Below are 18,700 nucleotides of genomic sequence, written 5' to 3' on the forward strand. Positions count from 1 at the left end.
ATTATCATCCATCATAACAGTTTCAATATGGGAAACAAATTCTTCATTTAGTTCCTTTTCAAGGAGTTTTCCATAGGTCTCTGATGATTCAACAGATATTAAAAAATCTGTGGATCCTTATGCTGATTCATACCATCTCTAAAATATATCATTCTCAAATTCTATAGCATTAACAATCTATGGAAATACTTTCCAGTTTTAAAGATTTTTACTGATTATATTCTCCAAAGGTAAAAGATTTAAAAAGGGTGCCACTAGCGATAGTAAATTTGTGGCTCTTGACAAATCCTACAAAGGCACATGCAAAAATAACATACTGTGTCTGTATAGAAATAATTACACATAAAGCATACTGCCTTCAATCTAATACAAACCTTTAATCGTTAAGGTTGAAATAAAAGTTGAGTACTTTCACTTCAGATTAAGATTGCAGTATAAAGTTAGCATAAATCAGGGAAAAAACCTTCTACGAAATATAATGTTTATTAATGTAGATCTTAGAAAGTTAAAAGATGTTGGTTATATCCTTAATGAACAATGAGTTACAAAGAAATAAGTCTTCAAAATGCTTAATAATCCAAATTGAAAGAACTATCTAGGAAACTTTAGCTCAAAATATTACCTCTATGAGTCACTGTCACCTAAAATAACTTAGTAATATTTGGTAAACGTTCATATTTAATCAATTTGAGAACACCTAAATTTAAAATTTTGTTTGCTAAAAAATGCCTTGTTTCATCCATTGGCTCCGATATTTACTGAATGACTCCTATATATCAGACTCTCTACTAAGTTTTATATGAAAATTAAATACTAGTTAGAAAATTAAATAAGAACAACACAACAAAAACCAAAAACACCGACGTCTTGGTTAAAGGAAAAATAAAGGATAATATTTCTTGTAATTCTTTTCATAATTTACAATCTCCTTTAAAAACAGATGTGGGGCACCTGGGTGGCTCAGTCAGTTAAGCATCTGACTTCAGCTTGGGTCATGATCTCACGGTTCGTGAGTTCGAGCCCCACATCAGGCTCTGTGCTGACAGCTCAGAGCCTGGAGCCTGCTTCAGATTCTGTGTCTCCCTCTCTCCCTCTGCTCCTCCCCTGCTCATGCTCTATCTCTCTCTCTCTCTCAAAAGTAAATAAACATTAAAAAAAAAAAACCAAAAACACAGTTGTAAGCTCCTGCCCCCCCCCCCCCCATAGACTGCTACTTCAACTTGAGGTCCACATTCTTCTCTATAAAGATCCATTGTATTTTATAGTCTCACATTATAGCAATGCTCTTCTAACACAGAAACAAAGTGATTTTAACTTGTTTTATCAGAAAAACCAGGGGGATATAAAACTGCAAGGAAGATTATTTTCTACATTCTAATGAGGGCAGGTAGTATTCTTTTCAAAAGCTTAAAAGTCTTTTATTAAAAAAAAAGAACCTAGCAGAAGTAATCACTGTGAAAATTACAAAAGGAAAATGTAGTTATGAGCAGTTTTTCAAATGACATATGAAAAATGGAGCATTAGAAAAACAAAAAGTATGTATTATAGAAGTAAAAATCCCAAGCACATTAACATGAAAAGTCTAAAAGCAATCTAAATCATATACCTCCTCATACCAGAAAGGCACTACCATGAATCTCAAAATGTATCTGAAAAAGGTAGATCTGTAGATGGAGGTTAAAAATTAACTTGGGAGTATTTTGATCACTTACTCAGGCCTTTTGATCCCATGTCGTCAGGGATCTCCTGTAGAGAGTAGTTCCCAGAGAGCAAGCAATAAAAAGATAATCAAAGAAAATAGTTGTCAGTAATGCATAAAATTGGTGCTACAATAAGAGACAGTTCCAAGACCATTACAGGTGCACATATTTTAGAGCATTTTTGTAGATTTCTGAAAGTTTGAAATAAGCTAGCAGCTGAATGTAACCTACTAAAGGAATGGAAGTTGTAGCTTAGAGGCTGATTAGGGTAGAGAAGCAAAATTTGAAATCATTTCTTGATATTTTAAAAGTAAAATTCAGATTGTCTACATATAATGAAGATGTAGGATAAAATGGAACGATTCCAGAAGATCTATTACCAAAGACTGTCAATGTTATACCTAGAAATCAGTAAGTAGATTCTCGGGTATCCATAGTTTTTCTCTAAAATATTCTTTAAAGTATACTGTTTCTTCCAAGAACCCTTACATCAAATGATTCTATTGTAAACATGTAACTTAAAAAAAATATTTACTTTAAATTATGAATTCCTAAGGTACCAGAAAAAGTTAAGATTGGTATAGAAGTTAATTTATGTCTGTTAAGATTGCCCCTGGTTAAGACAATTAGTAACCTGTTGCAGCTCTTGAAACTGTCTCCATGGTAACAACCAACTGCAGGGCAGTAGGTCCCTCTACATTTATTTTCAGTTGACCACTGGATCCACATACTTACGGTCAGCATCACTTGTTTCCTGCTCACTCTGGTCCTTGTTCTTGTAGAAGGGGAATTTTCGGGAAAAGAGGTTCTTTTTACGCTTGTCATTGAATGACTGCTGAAGAAGAGAAGGAGGGGCAAAACAAAGGGATGTCTACTATCTGTGTGTACAAAGGCCCAGCCTAGCAGCTCTGTGGAAGCTGACTCTTGTGACCACAGTGTGCAGTTTGTATATGAATTTTACTTTAATCACAAATAAAGTGAATTTTTAATTTTGTATTAACTCCTCTAATTCTAATGTTTCACAACTGAAAATACTGAAAAATTTACAGTGTAATTCAATACCTAAAAATACTGAATAAGTGCTACTTGATAAAAAAAGGAAGAGTAATTCAGATTAGTTACTACTACAGTATGACCCAAATTAACATATGTTCTTATCAATCCATATTTTTCTAGATTTCCAGGCATGAGGTGCTCTATAGCAAAAGTAATTTTAGATTGTTACTCTAGCTATTCAAATATTTTTTATGCAGTAGTAATCTTCCTTTCCCTTTGGTTTGAGCATATTTTCCCCCTCCCCCTTTTTGTGGCTCCAATGAACTAACAAAAAGTCACTATTAAAAAAAGAACCAAAACTAGTGATAAGGTTGCTAGTGCTGAATACTTAAAAACAATTAATCTTTTTTTTTGGAAGAGAAAAGGAGATAACTGAGTGTTTATGGTATGATTCAGAAATGAGAAGAAAACTAAGAGGGGTCCGTCAACCACACAGAATGCAGCAAAAGATTTACTGATGCTATCTAACCAAAAAAGAAGAGTCAGAACTCTCCTGGTCAACTTGAATGCCATCATAACTGATTTATTTGTCTTTAAGCTCTACTATATTTATCTATTTTTAAAAGTATATATAAATAAACTAGAACCATATTTAATTAATTGGCACCATATCCTGAATAGAGGATAAAAAGCTTGGTGCCTATATAAAAGCCAAAAAGGCAATTAAGATTCTAATAGTTTTGGGGAACCTGGGTGGCTCAATTCATTAAGCATCCAATTTTGGCTCAGGTCATGATCTCACAGTTAGAGCCCCGCATCAGGTTCTCTGCTTTCAGTGCAGAGCCTGCTTTAGATCCTCTGTGCCGCCGCCCCCCCACCAACCGTCTGTCTGTCCCTCCCCAACTCATGCTCCCTCTTTCTTTCAAAAATAAACATTAAAAAAAGAAGATTCTAATAGTTAAAAAAAAAAGATTCTAATAGTTTATACAGAACTACAATGGAAGAGTTGCACAGTTGATTTGATGTCCCTTATTGCACAGATGTTGGAAATAGGTTTTTTTCCCTTCTTCAGTGTCCCCATTTGTGCCTTCAGATTTAAAGCCATGTAGCATAAAGATGATGCTATTAAAGAGGAATAATTCTTTTGTAATTTCTGTCACAGACATCCACGTCTTGAAGGACATGGCCTCACCTACCAATGACACTAGGAACCATTGCTACTTTTTTGAAGCAGGAATGATATAAAGGATGGAAATCTTGTTCTGACTTTTCTTGATTCAATCCATGTCTTAAAAATGCTATCATTATTTTGAAGTATATCCACACCAGGCAGTATGTTTTAGCATGCCTGTATTTTTTAAGCATGTGATGCTAGGTGATTAAGATGCTGAGGTAGATTAAAGTAATTATTGCGCAAATTCTGTTGCTTGAAAGAATTTATTTTGTTAGAAATCTTAATGGAAATATTAAACTTTCATTTTTACCTTTTCATATCAATAATTCAAGATTAATAAACTCATAGTTCATTAGTTCAACAGACTGTCTTAATTTCAATCCTAAAAATCGAAGGCTCTGATAACTCTAAGCAGAATTTAAAAATTAAGTTGATGAGAGCAATTCTGTCAAGAAATAAGGACTTTTATTTTATAAACTGTCAAGTAGCATTATTTAAATAAAAATATTTTCTTGAATCCAAATTTTAAGAAAAGAAAAATAGAAGAAAAATTATGTTTCAATAGAGAAAAATTCATGGTAATCTAATTTAGGGAAGGACTAAATCTTTTTGTTCATGACAATCATTGAATCTAGTAATAATTTTTATGGTATCTCATAAAACTGATATGTTTTTAATAAAAGGTATTCATTTGTCCCTCTTCCTGCATATATAGTGGTCAGAGTCAGTTTCACAGCAAACAACCAAAAGAAACATGAAGTTTAAAATGTTTTGATTTTTGGTATCTTTGCAGTTAGCCAAAATGAGATATCATAAAGATATCATAATAGAGAACAGAAAGAAATGCTGTTAGTTAAGAAAAGAATTAATTGTATTACACTTAACATCCTCCAGGTGAAGAATTTATTAAAAGTGAAAATAGCACAAAGCAAAGAAGACAAATATGTGTAGGGAAAACATAAAACTGAAGAAACATACTACCTCCAGTTTGTCTACATTTTCAATACAAAATACTGTTTAATTACTTATTGTTATTTATGCTACACTGCAGGAAAGACAGAGTGTAATAAATATAAGAACTGATAAAATATCACAAATTCATGATATATATATTAAATACATAATTTCTATATGTGGTATTGCCAAAATAGCTAAATGAATGTTAAAAATGTTAATGAGAAACTGAAATGTTATAAGTCTGTAGTGGAAATAAGTCCATAAACCACCATTTAAGGAAAGGAAAAGAACTTAGAATGGGAAATGGTATTACGGAAAGGAATGCAGTTCTGTATCAATGGCAAGCGTATTTTTACCCCACTCAGTATCATGCATACTTTTGGTGCTGTGTTAGAACACAGTGACTGTGTATAAAGTTGGTTACAGTCAACAAACAAGACTAAGATTTAAATATGTCGTTAATTCAGTTAACTTCTTACAGTATGAAAGAAAAGTTACAACATGCAACCTCTTTTTCAATACATTGACAGTGTATTTTACTAAGTTATTTTTAAAGACACATATAAAATAAGCACAAAAAGCAAATCCTGAGCATTTACTTGGGATTTTTTTCTTCTCCCAAATTTCTATTTTACATATTGCTTCAGATCACACTATGTAATTTTTTATTTTCTGAAAGCTACAATTTTAAACTAATTTATCATTTCTAAAATAACTGAATAAATTATATAATTTACTTAGATTTAACTTCTTTGATCAAGGATATTTATCTTAAAGGCTTTAAGTTTATGTGCTTAGTTTTATCAGAGAAGCACAAATGACAGGGTTAATTAAAATTTGTTGAGTTAACTTCCCACATTCATTTGAGATATGATCAAAAGATGATAAAACTTGTGTTAGATCAAAAAAGAAAAAAACCCAAACATAAAACATTCCTATGAATAGTATTTCAAGACAACATATATGTTCAGCTTATTTCTTTAGGCTTATTGCTACAATATTCTGTTGTAGTAATTACATACATAGTACAGGACAAAGCCTATAATAGCTCCTTCATCTATGGGCATCCATTATATTTAAGCAGAATTTAACAATGAAAACAAAAACACATTTAAAATTATATATGAAAGAGTTTACAAGTATTTCTTGACCATCTATAATTCCCTCTCTTGACTGTCTCTTTATTTCCTCAAAATAAAAATTCATATTGATTCAAATATTTAAAGCATGGGTTTTCCTTAATAAATTATATTAGGCACAAAGAAGGGCAATAAAAAATTTCCACAAATTAACTTACAAAAACCTGTAAACTTACATTATGACCTAGTTAATATTTTGGGCCATATTATCTCAGAACATGTATTATTAAATTAGCTGCATGATTAATACTGATGATACAAGTTTCTAACTGGACATCTGAATGAAGGCTGAATTTATTTCACTTGTATAAATAACCTCACCAAAGTATATTAAGAATATATGAAATGAGGGGTCCCTGGATGACTTAGTCCCACTCTTAATTTTGGCTCAGGTCATGATCTCACAGTTCGTGAGTTTGAGGCCCGCACTGGCCTCTGTGCTGATGGTGCAGAGCCTGCCTGGGATTCTTTCTCTCTCTCTGTCCCTCTCTGCCCCTCCCCCTTCTCACGCGTGCTCTCTCTCTCTCAAAATAAATAACTTAATTGAAAAACGTCTGTAAAATGACTGCTTTAATTTAATAAATTAAATTACTTCAGTAATACTTAAATTACTTCAGTATCTACTATGCGAAAGCACCATAACAACACCTGTTGATGGCTAACTCTTACAGCAAAATCCTTCTAATTTTAATCATGTATTTCCAGCAAGAATTAAGAAAAAACCTACTATCCTCAATTACTAATATCTAGAAATATGAAATTTCATATACTCACCCCTTTATCTCCTCTTGTTTTAGAATTAAATTTCACTGTTTTTAACCGGGCTCGTTCTTTCTTCTCAACTCTGTCAAAGTATAGAATGCTATTTTTAAAGTATACTGAAATATCTAAGGGCCTAACTAGAAATCATTAAAACTGATACTTTAATATAGGGCACTTTTATATTCTAAAGTCTTCAGAAGTCATCTAGGTTTGCATCCCAAAATTAATTATAATTTCTAAAATGAAATATAGGGCTCATTTTATTATGAAACAAAACCACTTGTGAAGTGTCAAAATACAGTACATGTGTACTTATAAATGTACTCAATTCCATAATTATATTAAAATTATTATGAGGAACCACTTCTGAATTAAGCAATTTGCCAGATTTTGGTTTTTTTTTGTTATTGTTTAAATATTAGCTTAGCATGGGGCATACACATATGCCAAAAATTAAGCATAAGAGAGTGAACAAATAAGGCAAAATGTTAACAACTGGTAAAAGTAGGTGAAGGATATGTGGATTTCTTGTACTATTGTTTCTTGTACTATTCTTCCTCTTGTTACTTACTTTTCTGTAGCTCTGACATTTTTATAAAAAAATGGGAAATACAAAAATTAAATTTAGCTCCAGTGATATACTTGTGTAAATACAGAAAGAAACCAATTACAGTATACAAAAACTTTAAAGTATCTTTGGAAGGAGATACAAAGACTTGGTAATCTTAGTTATCCTTAGTTATCCCTCTACAGGTGAAATTGGTGCCAAGGGAACAAGCTTAAGATAAGGAAGCCTGTACAGCTTTTCTATCTTATGAATTTTGAAACTTGTTAAAGTGCCAAGTATTCAAAATAAGCAAGCCAACAAAACTACATCAAAACAAATGTTTCATGTAGATTGTAATACCAATATGAACCTCGCAAAATTTCCTGTAAATTAAGCTTTTATAAATCCTCAATTTCAACATAGATATTACGTTAGTATATAGCAGAAAAACTTACCACAACAGGTTGAGAATAACTGTATTTCCTTCATTATCTAGCTATATAGTTTTATCGTGGATACAGAAGAACCTTAGTAGTCAAGGATTTGAAACTTGTTTTTATTGTGCTAGAACAGTCCGTGACATGATTAGAGAGTCCATGAGATGATTAACTAATTTATAATTCTGCCTAGGTACTTACTGAGGGCACTGCAAAACTAACATTTGGTGAGTAAACGTTTACAACTCAAAATGGCTTTGTTTTCGCATCATTATCTTGTTCACTAAATAGTTGATTGATTTAAATTGTACTTAACTGTAAATACTATTCCTGAAAGAAAACTAAGAACTGTAGTAACTACAATTCCTTGTGCTATTATTAGAAGTAGAGGTCTAAGAAAGGGATAGTTCTGTTTTAAGAAAACAGAAGTTTTGAATACATTCAAGAACAAAACGGCATAATTAGTTGTGGTTTCATACTATAGCTTATGGAAGAAAAATTATATAAATAAATGAATAAACATAAAAAAACAAAAAAATCCCACAAAATTCAACTTCATAGAATTTTTGTACAAAATAAAAAGAATCTCTTTCCATCAAAGCCAGTGTTTTCTTATTAGTTGCAGGCACACATAAAGCCTATGAGAGATATGAGGTACCAAAGGATAAGACAATTTTTAGGAACTCTGACTTTGATATTTAAGATGTGAGATTTTTACTGACTCAACAAGGCACAGAGGAAGCATTTCTGAATTTAAAGCAGACTATGTTCTATTCTAGGAGAAAAGTTATGCTGAGGGCTGCATTGCTAAAAGAGGAGTTGCCTCTTTATAAGATCTAGCCAAATAGCTGGAGCTTGCTAAATATATGGATCTAGCATAGAACAGTCATAAATCCCCAAACCACAAATACAAATCTAGGTAATATTTTAATATTCCTACTCTTCAACTTCTACAAGCAGTTATACAAATATATACAGGTAGAGGTTTATAAATAGGTACATGATTTGGCATACTTATCAATTACAGAGGCTCTTAACAAAATAAGTATAAATCCAACTCATTAGAACAGAACAAGTGTATTCCATCATAAGCTTGACCTGAAGTGAATTAACTAGCTACACTAAACACTAATGTCTCTTTACCAATTTTGGCTGGCTATCTTAAAACTTAAAGAGGCTTTTAGGCAATGATTTGTACAAATCAGATCTCACAAAAAAGCTATTTCGGGGGAATTACGAACTGACATTTTAATACCATTTCTCACAAAAGTAGGGGCATTCAGCAGCATTTCGTAGACCTTAGAGAGGATTCTCTATACTGGGATCATCCTATCTATGTCTATACTTGACTACTTTTCCAGTAGACAGTAAGTATCAATCACGATAATAAGTGGTTAAAAGCAAAGAGGAAAGACCAGTGAATGTACCAATACTTCTAAATTAATCAAGAAAAAAGACGTGAAGCAAGTAACAAGATAGTTCTAAACATTTCACATTTATTTACACTTCCATTTTTTAAGTCTAAAGGAGGCAATTCATATAATCAAAAATGTAAAGTTTAAGATTCCATCACCACCTACATGAGAAAACTACAAAGGCTTTTAAATCTCTCTCCCTCCAATGGTATAGATACATGGCAAAGTTATTTAAAAACCTTTGGGGGCATCATATTCTTTAATTACGTCACTGGTTACAACATAAGGTGAACAAAATCAAATGATTGTGAAACACAATATGGAAAACCAAGCATCACCATCTTGGTAAAAGGATTTTAAAAATCAACAATTATTTATGTTGCCCTACTTTCAAGTGGTAAGACTGTACCAGACTTATATTTACCTGCGTTTACTGGGAATTACTCCAACTTCATCACTCTCTCCATCTGGTGTAACCTGCCTGGCTTGCCACCACTCATCATCAGAAGCATTAATAACATGGAGGATATCTCCAAATTTGAAGTTCAAGCCCTGACTGGGAAGGCCACTGTCTTTAGTCTTGTCATAATCAAAAAGCGCTCTAGATTAAGAAGGAAAAAAAGTCTATGATTATTTGTCATGATGCTCATTCCAATATTAAATGAACACAGGATTCTGAAAGTGTATATAATCCAGGTAAATAATTAAACAAGATACCATGGTGGGCAAAATAATGCCAAGCTCAAATTTGCACTACATACGGAAGGACAGACAAAAAAAGAAACAGTAAAAGTGACTTATGCTAACAGTTTTCTAAAATTAGGCACCACCTTATTTCTTTCAATATTGGATGAGAAATTAAAAAAAAAAATGCTTTTAGTGTAATCCACTGGCAACCCATATTGAATTCTAAAATGAAGACAAACCTAGAGAGTTGCTCTAAATTAATAAGCAAAAAGTAAATATTAAGAGATAACTCTTCTCTTTATTTTGGCTACACATACTTGGGAAAACAAACTCCCTGAAAGATTTGATTCATTAGTTGCAGAGTGTAAGACTAGATTAACAGAGTGACTATTGTGTCAGTTAATTATTCCTTCTATTTGTTCACAGAACTAGAGTAACAGGATTTTCTGAGTCAATAACAATGATGAAAACTAACTATACAGGACTTTAACAGCTGCTAAATATTTTGGAAAAAATACTGTATTAATATAGTAATTGCAAAATGTTAAGAATCTTTTAAAATTTGATAAAAATACTGTGTTCTATTAATATACAATACTTAAATTCTCATCCAAAGTAGTTCTCTCAAAAGTAAAGGAAAGAATCCCAGCAATTACATTTATAATACAATTTATTTATTCTTTAGTTCTAATTTGGCAACTGGAAATTAGGATACAAATCATATTCCTTTCTGTGTTACCCAATTTTTTAAACCTATCTCTCTTTTTTAAAAAAAATTTTATTTAAATTCCAGTTAGTTAATAAACAATGTAATATTAATTTTGGGTGTATAATATACTCATTCAATACTTCCACACATCACCTGGTGCTCATCACAAGTGCACTCTTTAATCCTCATCACCTATTTAACCCATCTTCTCACACCCTTCCCTTCTGGTAACCATTAGTTTGTTCTATATAGTTAAGAGTTTGTTTCTTTGTTTGTCTCTCTCCCTCTTTTCTCCCCACTATGTTCATTTGTTTTATTTTGTGAATTCCACATATGAGTGAAATCATATGGCATTTGTCTTTTTCTGACTTATTTCACTTAGAATAATACTTTCTAGCTCCATCCATGCTGTTGCAAAAGGCAAGATTTCATTCATTTTTTATGGCTGAGTAATAGTCCATTGTGTGTGTGTGTGTGTGTGTGTGTGTGTGTGTGTGTGTGTACACCACAACTTCATTATCTATTCTTCAGTCAATGGACACTTGGGCTGTTTCCCTAATTTGGCTATTGCAGATAAGGCTGCTATAAAGATGGGTGGGGGGACATTTATCCCTCTGAATTAATATTTTTGTATTCTTGAGGCAAATACCTAGTAGTGCTACTGCTGGATCTTAGGTAGACCTATTCATTATTGCAGATTGGAGGAAGCTTAAATGGGGTGTCTGAACAGAGGGCTACTGAAATAAGGTTTACTCCACCAGATCCTAGAAATGCTCAGGAAGTAGAAGTGTACAGAATTCAGGTAGGCAGAGGTAAGTTACAGCAGTGAAAACAAAAGAACTGGTGAAAACACTTCATATAGCACTTAGAACCTCTAGATCCCTTCTCTTGTTCCCAGACCCAGAAGACAAGAGGTTTAGTTTCTAAAGAAATTGAATTTGGTAAGTTCTGTACTCTGGAACTTGATGGGGAACGTGGTGCTGGGCTAAAGACAGATAAAAAGTAATCTGCACACTGAAAATGGGAATTCTAGCAGCCTTGTTTATACTGCAGGCAAGAGATTAAGGATTCTTTTCTAGAGATATTTAATGACCCCAACAATGACCTCGGGTGGGAAAGGGCAATGAACAAAGCCAAGTATTTTATAGTTAAATCCAGCTAGCTTCATTCTCCATTCATAAGAATAGAAAATAAGGATCACTAAATATTTAAAGATCATCTCACATATGAAAAGCAAGAAAAGAGGCAAACTAGAAAAAAAGAAATACAGAGAATGCACAGAATTCAAGAAGAACATTAGAGAAAATGAGAAGATATTAGGTCTATGAAATAAAAAGACGACAAAAAAAGGACCAAATAAGAAGAGGCTTTTAGAAAATAAAATAGGATATCATACCTTCCTCCATACCCCAAATACTCTATGAAGGAGAAGGCAAAGTAAAGTCATTTTCAGACATGCTAACACTCAAAAAATGTCCCCCATATACTCTTTTTTCAAGAATTTATTGGAGAATGTGCTTTATTAAAGGAAAGTAAATTGAGAAAGAAAATGTGGCACTGAAAAAAACAGACTCTGACATAGCAGAGTGCTAAAAGGCATAGGACAGGGGCACCTGGTGGCTCAGCTGGTTAAGCATCTGACTCCTGATCTGGCTCAGGCCATGATCTCATGGTTTCCTGAGATCAAGCCCTGTACTGGGCTCTGTGCTGTCAGCAGAGAGCCTACTTGAGATTCATATTCATATTCTCTCTCTCTCTCCCCCCCCCCCGCCCCTTCCTCCCTCCCTCCTCCACTCATGCTTTCTCTCTTTCAAAATAAATAAATAAACTTAAAAAAATAAAAGGAATAGGACAGTGGCAAAGGCAAGTCTCATATGAGATCTACACAGCAAGTCTATAAAGTAACTAGTCCAGACTGGAACAGAAAGATAGAAAAAATCTGAAGTGTAAGATCATATGTACAACCACATGTTTCTTTAAGTGAAAAACTCTAGAGTCTATTGTAAGATAAAGAAAGATACTTAGTAATAAGTACATGAACAATTAAGCAAATAAAAATGAGATGATTATTATGCCTAGGAAAAATGAAGGGCTGCAGAAGAAAGGAAGGATGGTGTTATAATATACTACTTGAGTAATGACAGATACTATAATAGTCACATGATTAAATGCTATTAATTTTATTAACAGTGATGACACTATGTTTGAGTGATAAAGGATGAAGAATAGTTTGGTATGAAAGAGAAAGTTATCTACAATGGTAAACTGGAAAACAGCAGTATATGCACATTATTTAGAAATTTGGGGGTAAAGACAAGGGACTTTGCTAAGAAAATGGAGGATGACTGTTTTCAGAGAATGAAATTAGGGATTTTTCGGAGGTGACAGATATTTTTTATTATTATTTTTTACAACGTTTATTTATTTTTCACAGGAGAGAGACAGAGCACGAGTCGGGTAGGGGCAGAGAGAGAACGCAAGACACAGAATCTGAACCAGGCTCCAGGCTCTGAGCTGTCAGTACAGAGCCCAACCTGGGGCTCAAACGTGTGAGCTGCGAGATCATGACCTGAGCCAAAGGTGGACATTTAACTGATGGAGCCACCTGGAAGCCCCCATTACATCTTTTGATAGTATATAACTTGCAAAAATAAGGTACTTCTTTAAAAAATAACAAAAAGTAAAGATGACTCATTAAAGGTGCCTGAAACAAATGTAATGTCTTGATTTTTATGCCTTTGTAAGTTTTTAATAAATCACTATTAAAGGCAACACCTTATTATATTAAAATTAGAAAATATGGGCAAGAAGAAGAAAATGAAAAAAGGAGAGTATAAACAAATCTGTTTTTCCTTTTTCTGTAGATATCAGTATCACATAAAACACTTTGGGACAGAATAATTTAATAAATAAAATTTAATAAATAATGTATAGAAATAATAAATTAAATAATAAATCTAAATAAAATTTAATAAATATTACAATAATTAGTGGAAGAAGAGAAAAATCTGAAAAAGAACAAGTGAAGAAAGTGAGAACAGTTTCCTTTTCTTACGTATCACAGAATAACATTTGAGACAGTAAGTCATATCATATGTAAACAAGTATAGAATACATGCTTGTTTGCATAGATTTTTTTATACATATGCACAAACACATATGGGATACATGTCTATTTTATGTAAGATACATCATCTCTCATCAGAAGAATAAATAAAACATACTAGGAAATGTTCCTCAGTAAGATCAGAAGAAATGAACAAAATTAATGAAGAATGGTACAGATTACCCGTAGTCATCAACTAAAGTTAAACTAATAGTTCAATAAAATGCTGAGTAAAGGCTCTGCTAAAAAGAGTATACAGAATACAAATAGGTCATCTGTGTAAGTCTTATTAGCCAATGAAATAAAAAAGAACAGTTTAAATTCAAAAAATACATGTAGAAATTTCCTGAATCTGTGTTCTCTACTGAGGCTACTCACATTTTAAGCTATTATTTACATATGCTCCCTTTGCTATTATGGACATTACTGTAGTAATTAAATGTTAGAGAACAGTTTATTATAAAGAATATAAGTAAGTGTTGGATGATATGACATACCAAGCTACAATACAGTCACTCAGGAAAATAACTTAAAAATTTTTTTCTCCCACATTTATTTTGTCTTTATCATGCCATTATTATTCAAGGGGTTGTACAACTTTAATACAATTATAGTAACATTCCAATTCTTGAAAGACAGACTGTCAAGAAATCAATCCTAAAATAACATTTCTTTGGTTTACAATAGATTTTTTCTTTTTTTTTATATTTTATTTTTAAGTAATTTCTATACCCAGCATGGGGATTGAACTCACAATCTTGAGATCAGGAGTCATATGCTCCACCAACTGAGCCAGACAGATGGCAATATATTCTTTGCAATATATTCTTCTACAGTAAAACTAAGTCATAGTAAAAAATGTGAAGGACTCTGCATGCATGCATAAATAAGGACTGCCATAATTAGAAGTAAAAAAATTTACCTGACATAGAGGGATCGCTTCTGGCTAGTTCGAAGAGAACCTGATCCTGAACTAATGCTACTATTCATCATCTGCTCCCGTAAGTCATGTATTTTGGCTTCAAAACGACTGTATTCTGATGGGGAAAAAAATAAATTTATACTTTACACTCTAAAAAAATAAGTTACTTGAATATAAAGTATTAAATACATTAGCTGGCTTATAATAATTATATGAGGTTAGAACCTTGAAAGAGTAATCTGTGTAAGATTTTTGGACAAAATGCAAATTTCAAAAAACCAACAATTTTCCAAATGTACCATAAATTAGAACTGGCTGAATTAGAATTTTCTCATATGCTATTTTAAAGTTCATATTACATTTAATCAATTAAAAGACAACTTTCATGCATCAAATAGTGGTATCAACCTCACATTACTGTCTAACTGTAAATTTTAAAGATTAAAATTCAGAATTTATTCTGATTTTTGTACTTAAAAAAAGAATCCTATAATGATTTATACTAGACACTTTGTTTACTGATTTTTCCCCTTGAGGAAATCAGTTACTTTTATGTGCTGAAACACAGAACTTGTGTACAGTCAATAATATGGCAAAAGTCAATAATACAGGAAAAATATGCCTTAACAACTGTACATTAAATTTACTTCAACTCATTTTATGATTTGTAAATTCTCAAAATACCAAAATAAGATACAAAACAATTTGAATAAACATTTTAAGATCATTTTTATATAAAGCAAGTGTGATTTTGACGATGAATTATTTTAAACTATATCATATAGTAAAAACTACTAAATCTATTAATAAAACCATAAGCACTTTTCAAATATACTGCATTACACATTTACACACCTTTATACCTTTTTCTCTATAACAAACTATTTTATAGAAATTAGGGTAGATCTCCTCAGATTTTCTAACAAATACAAATGGTCTTAAAGCAAGAGCAAATATCTTGCTTGGGAGTTTGTATAGTTTAAGAAGACAGAGGAAGAGCAAACATGATTATTGTGGAGTTATTCTTCTTTTTACCATAGACACCATGTTTGTTTTATGGATACTAAGATTAATTGAAGCAACAGTTCATCAAAAAACTCAAAAACATTTAATAGTTCAAACTAGTAATAAAGTGTTCTTTTTTTAAATATTTATTTTTGAGAGAGAGAGAAAGAGAGAGCACAAGTGGGGGAGGGGCAGAGAGCTAGGAGGACAGAGGATATGAAGTGGGCTCCACACTGACAGCACAGAGCCCAATGTGGGGCTTGAACTCACGAACCGTGAGACCATGACCTGAGCCGAGGTCGGATGCTCAACCGACTGAGCCACCCAGGCGCCCCTTTCACTATCCTTTAAAAATATAACAGAGGGGGGCCTGGGTGGCTCAGTCGGTTAAGCGGCCGGCTTCGGCTCAGGTCATGATCTCCCAGTCCGTGGGTTCGAGCCCCACGTCGGGCTCTGTGCTGACAGCTCAGAGCCTGGAGCCTGTTTCAGATTCTGTGTCTCCCTCTCTCTGACCCTCCCCCGTTCATGCTCTGTCTCTCTCTGTCTCAAAAATAAATAAACGTTAAAAAAAAAATTAAAAAAAAAATAAAAATATAACAGAAAATTTAAAATACAAATGTTAGTAGACAGTAATAATGTGTCCAGTACAATTCAACAATTAACAGTTCATGGCATTGAGGTGCCTGGGTGACTCAGTTGGTTAAGTGTCCAACTCTTAATTTTGGCTCAGGTCATGACCCCAGAGCCCTGTGGGACTGAGTCCTGTGTGGGATCCATGCTGGGCATGGAGCCTGCTTAAGATTCTCTCTCTCTCTCCCTGTCCCTCTCCCTTTCTCACTCTAAAGAAAAGAAAAACAAAAACAAAAACAACTCATGGCAAACTTTTATTTGCAAAGGCACAGTGAAAACAGAGATAGACTGATGGATGGAGGTACAAATACTGGTTCCTCTTATTGTTAAAAGTTTTATTTATTTAAGTAATTTATACATTCAATGTGAGGCTCAAACTCATGATGCCAAGATCAAGAATCACATGCTCCTTTGAGCCCATCAGGCAGCCCTATACTGGTTCTTCTAATTAAAAATTAAAACCATTAAGTTTGTAATTAATGCCTTCTATCTTCTATCTGTATGTGCTTTCTTGCATAAGACGAATCCTAGTTCTCGCGACACTGCGAATAACAGAATTAGAGTATTACACGGGGACTTTTTAATTTTTTCCAGTATTACATTTACAACAGCCTTGAAATAATGACACCAACAACTAAGACCACGACATCGTTTTTGAAAACAGTTAACTACTTTCCCTACTTCCTTTTAACCTTAAAGCATGGTCCCTCATATATATATATGTTATATATGTTCATATATATATGTTCATATATATATATAATTAAACTATATATATATGAACATATATATATGAAAATATATATATATATATACACACACATATATAGTTTAATTGCTGTTTTAAAATTACTTGGAGTAGTTCCTCCTTAGGTGTTAATGTTGCCAACTATCCAGTTGGCTCATTTCTTATACACTTAAGTTCATTTGTTCTTTTTTATTGTCAATCTTGACATTTAGGGGTGGCTTTTAAGAGTTTCATTTTTTTAAATAGGTAGGTAAAATAGTTTCAAGGTCATATTTGTAAAACAAGGATATTAAAAAAGAAGTCTAGGTTGTCCTCTCTCCTACCCTAAATTATATTAAACATTTATATATATGGTCATTATATATAAATGACCGATATAAATATAATAAACATTTATATATAAACATTATATATAAACATTATATATAAACATTTACAGAAAGGCTTATTCCTCCATTTTTAATAAATAGAAGCAGATACACATATATATGTAAATACGTTTACATATACTTATTCTAGAGTATTTTAATATATATAATACATAATTATGTACACATTATGTATATATATTCACACACATATATGTATTGCCCACTTTTATAAATTAATTTTATTTATTTATTTTTGAGAGAGAGAGAGAGAAAAGCAGGGCTCGAGCTCACCTGAGCTGAAGTCAGACACTTAATGACTGATCACCCAGGCGCCCAATTTATTTTATTTATCTTTTAAAAAGATACAGCAACAACACTGTATAGTAGCATGGACAGATGTCCCTCATTCTTTTTTAATAGCTATATAGTTCTTTTGCTTTTAACCTTCATCTCTTTGTTACAACAAAATACTGGAAAGAGTTACATTCTGCCTTATCAGCAAATCTGAAAATTGTTTTCTTTGAACTAAGGTAATGTTTGATATGACTGAATTTGTTTGATCTCCGTTCTATTCATACTATACCTTATTTATATGTAGGCAAGCCTTCTGTGCGAATAGTTGTGTCAGGGTATATTTTCCAAGGATACATGCCTGTATCCCACATGTTCTTGTACTGTGACCTTGCCATTCCCCCATTAAGTGGGCAGACTCTAATCACTCTCTCCTTGAATTTGGGCTGGTCTTATTACTCACAAGCAAGCAAATATGGTAGAAATGATTCTATGTGACTTTCAAAGTTAAATTAGAAGAGGCCACAAAACTTTTCCCTGTTTCTTTAGGGATGCTTGTCTGGGGGAAGTCAGATACCATGTAAGAAGTCTGACAACCCTCAAAGAACCATGCTGCAGAGGTCACGTGATGGTGTTCTGAGCCCTAACTTCCAGCCACTATCACCAAGGCACAAGACAAGGGGAGTAAAGCTATTGTGGACCTTCACCGACCAGCTGAATCCCATTAAGTGACCTTAGGCTATGCTACAAAGACCATCCAGACAAAATCCTGCCTGAATTCCTAATCTACAGAATCCATAAAATGGTTATTGTTTCAATCCACTAAGCTTTGGAGTAGTTATGAAGCAACAGTAACAGGAACACACTTCTTCTGTGCAGTCTATTTTATTTGGTCATACACACCCACACACCAAGGACAAGCCTTCCTAAATTTAAAAATACATATGAAATTCCTAAAACAAAGAATAAGTTTTATATACTTTCAAAAATAAATATATAAATATAAAATTAGTACGGTTTATTCTTTTGTTCTAATGATAACCTTTTGTTTAGCTTTTGCCCCCTCCACCATGAGCAATCACTTCAGAGCCAAAGTGAAATATT

At 32.8% G+C, this 18,700-nt stretch overlaps 1 protein-coding gene across 10 annotated transcripts in view; it reads right to left on the minus strand.

Moving 5' to 3' along the window:
* The window catches only part of DLG1 (discs large MAGUK scaffold protein 1), a 272,972-nt gene that overhangs the window by 36,602 nt on the left and 217,670 nt on the right, over nt 1–18,700 (minus strand). For 5 of the 10 annotated variants that reach the window (XM_042955806.1, XM_042955805.1, XM_042955809.1 and 2 more), the window contains 4 exons: nt 14,552–14,666; nt 9,552–9,728; nt 6,741–6,810; nt 2,436–2,535 (listed from right to left, as the gene is read on the minus strand). In XM_042955806.1, the coding sequence (XP_042811740.1) occupies nt 2,436–2,535; nt 6,741–6,810; nt 9,552–9,728; nt 14,552–14,666 (462 nt within the window). Of the gene's footprint in view, nt 1–1,712; nt 1,747–2,435; nt 2,536–6,740; nt 6,811–9,551; nt 9,729–14,551; nt 14,667–18,700 lie in introns of all 10 variants that reach the window. The other 5 variants (XM_042955808.1, XM_042955811.1, XM_042955813.1 and 2 more) reach the window with 2 other exon arrangements.

The sequence above is a fragment of the Panthera leo genome, chromosome C2 (assembly GCF_018350215.1).
Source record: "Panthera leo isolate Ple1 chromosome C2, P.leo_Ple1_pat1.1, whole genome shotgun sequence".
Classification (NCBI taxonomy): Eukaryota; Metazoa; Chordata; class Mammalia; order Carnivora; family Felidae; genus Panthera; species Panthera leo.